Source organism: Nestor notabilis, unplaced genomic scaffold (genome assembly GCF_000696875.1).
Source record: "Nestor notabilis isolate BGI_N333 unplaced genomic scaffold, ASM69687v1 scaffold23707, whole genome shotgun sequence".
NCBI classification, from domain to species: Eukaryota; Metazoa; Chordata; class Aves; order Psittaciformes; family Psittacidae; genus Nestor; species Nestor notabilis.
This window is the reverse complement of record NW_009936348.1, coordinates 4,243-4,580: the sequence shown is the minus strand read 5'-3', so window position 1 is coordinate 4,580 and position 338 is coordinate 4,243. Positions and strand designations below refer to the sequence as shown.

Genomic DNA, 338 nt, shown 5'->3' with positions numbered 1-338 from the left:
GATGTGCCCTCTGCACCCCAACATCCCCCCGGCTTCCAGAACCCCCAGGGGCTCCTCAGCTAGTCCCAGCCCAGCCAGTGCTCAGCACATGGAAAAGCAGCTGGGTCATCTCCCCTTTGCAACCTGCCTCGTTGTACCAGCCAGTGATAAGGTCCAGGATGTCCACAAACTTTTGGAACATCTCATTTTGAGCAAAGAGGGTCTCAGCGCTGCTCGGGATATCCATCCCCTGGAAGTTCAGGTACTTCACCTCCCGCAGCACAGCGACAAGCTGCAAGACAAAGTGGCCAGAGAAAAGGCTTGTAAATAAAAACCAAAATGTCCCACACTCAGCTCCA

General features: G+C 54.4%; 1 protein-coding gene across 1 annotated transcript in view; it reads right to left on the bottom strand.

Moving 5' to 3' along the window:
- The window catches only part of LOC104408647 (dynein heavy chain 17, axonemal-like), a gene marked incomplete at its 3' end in the record, with an annotated part of 15,024 nt that overhangs the window by 10,501 nt on the left and 4,185 nt on the right, over nt 1-338 (bottom strand). Inside the window, 1 exon segment of the mRNA XM_010018305.1 lies at nt 79-271. Coding sequence (XP_010016607.1) covers nt 79-271 — 193 coding nt within the window.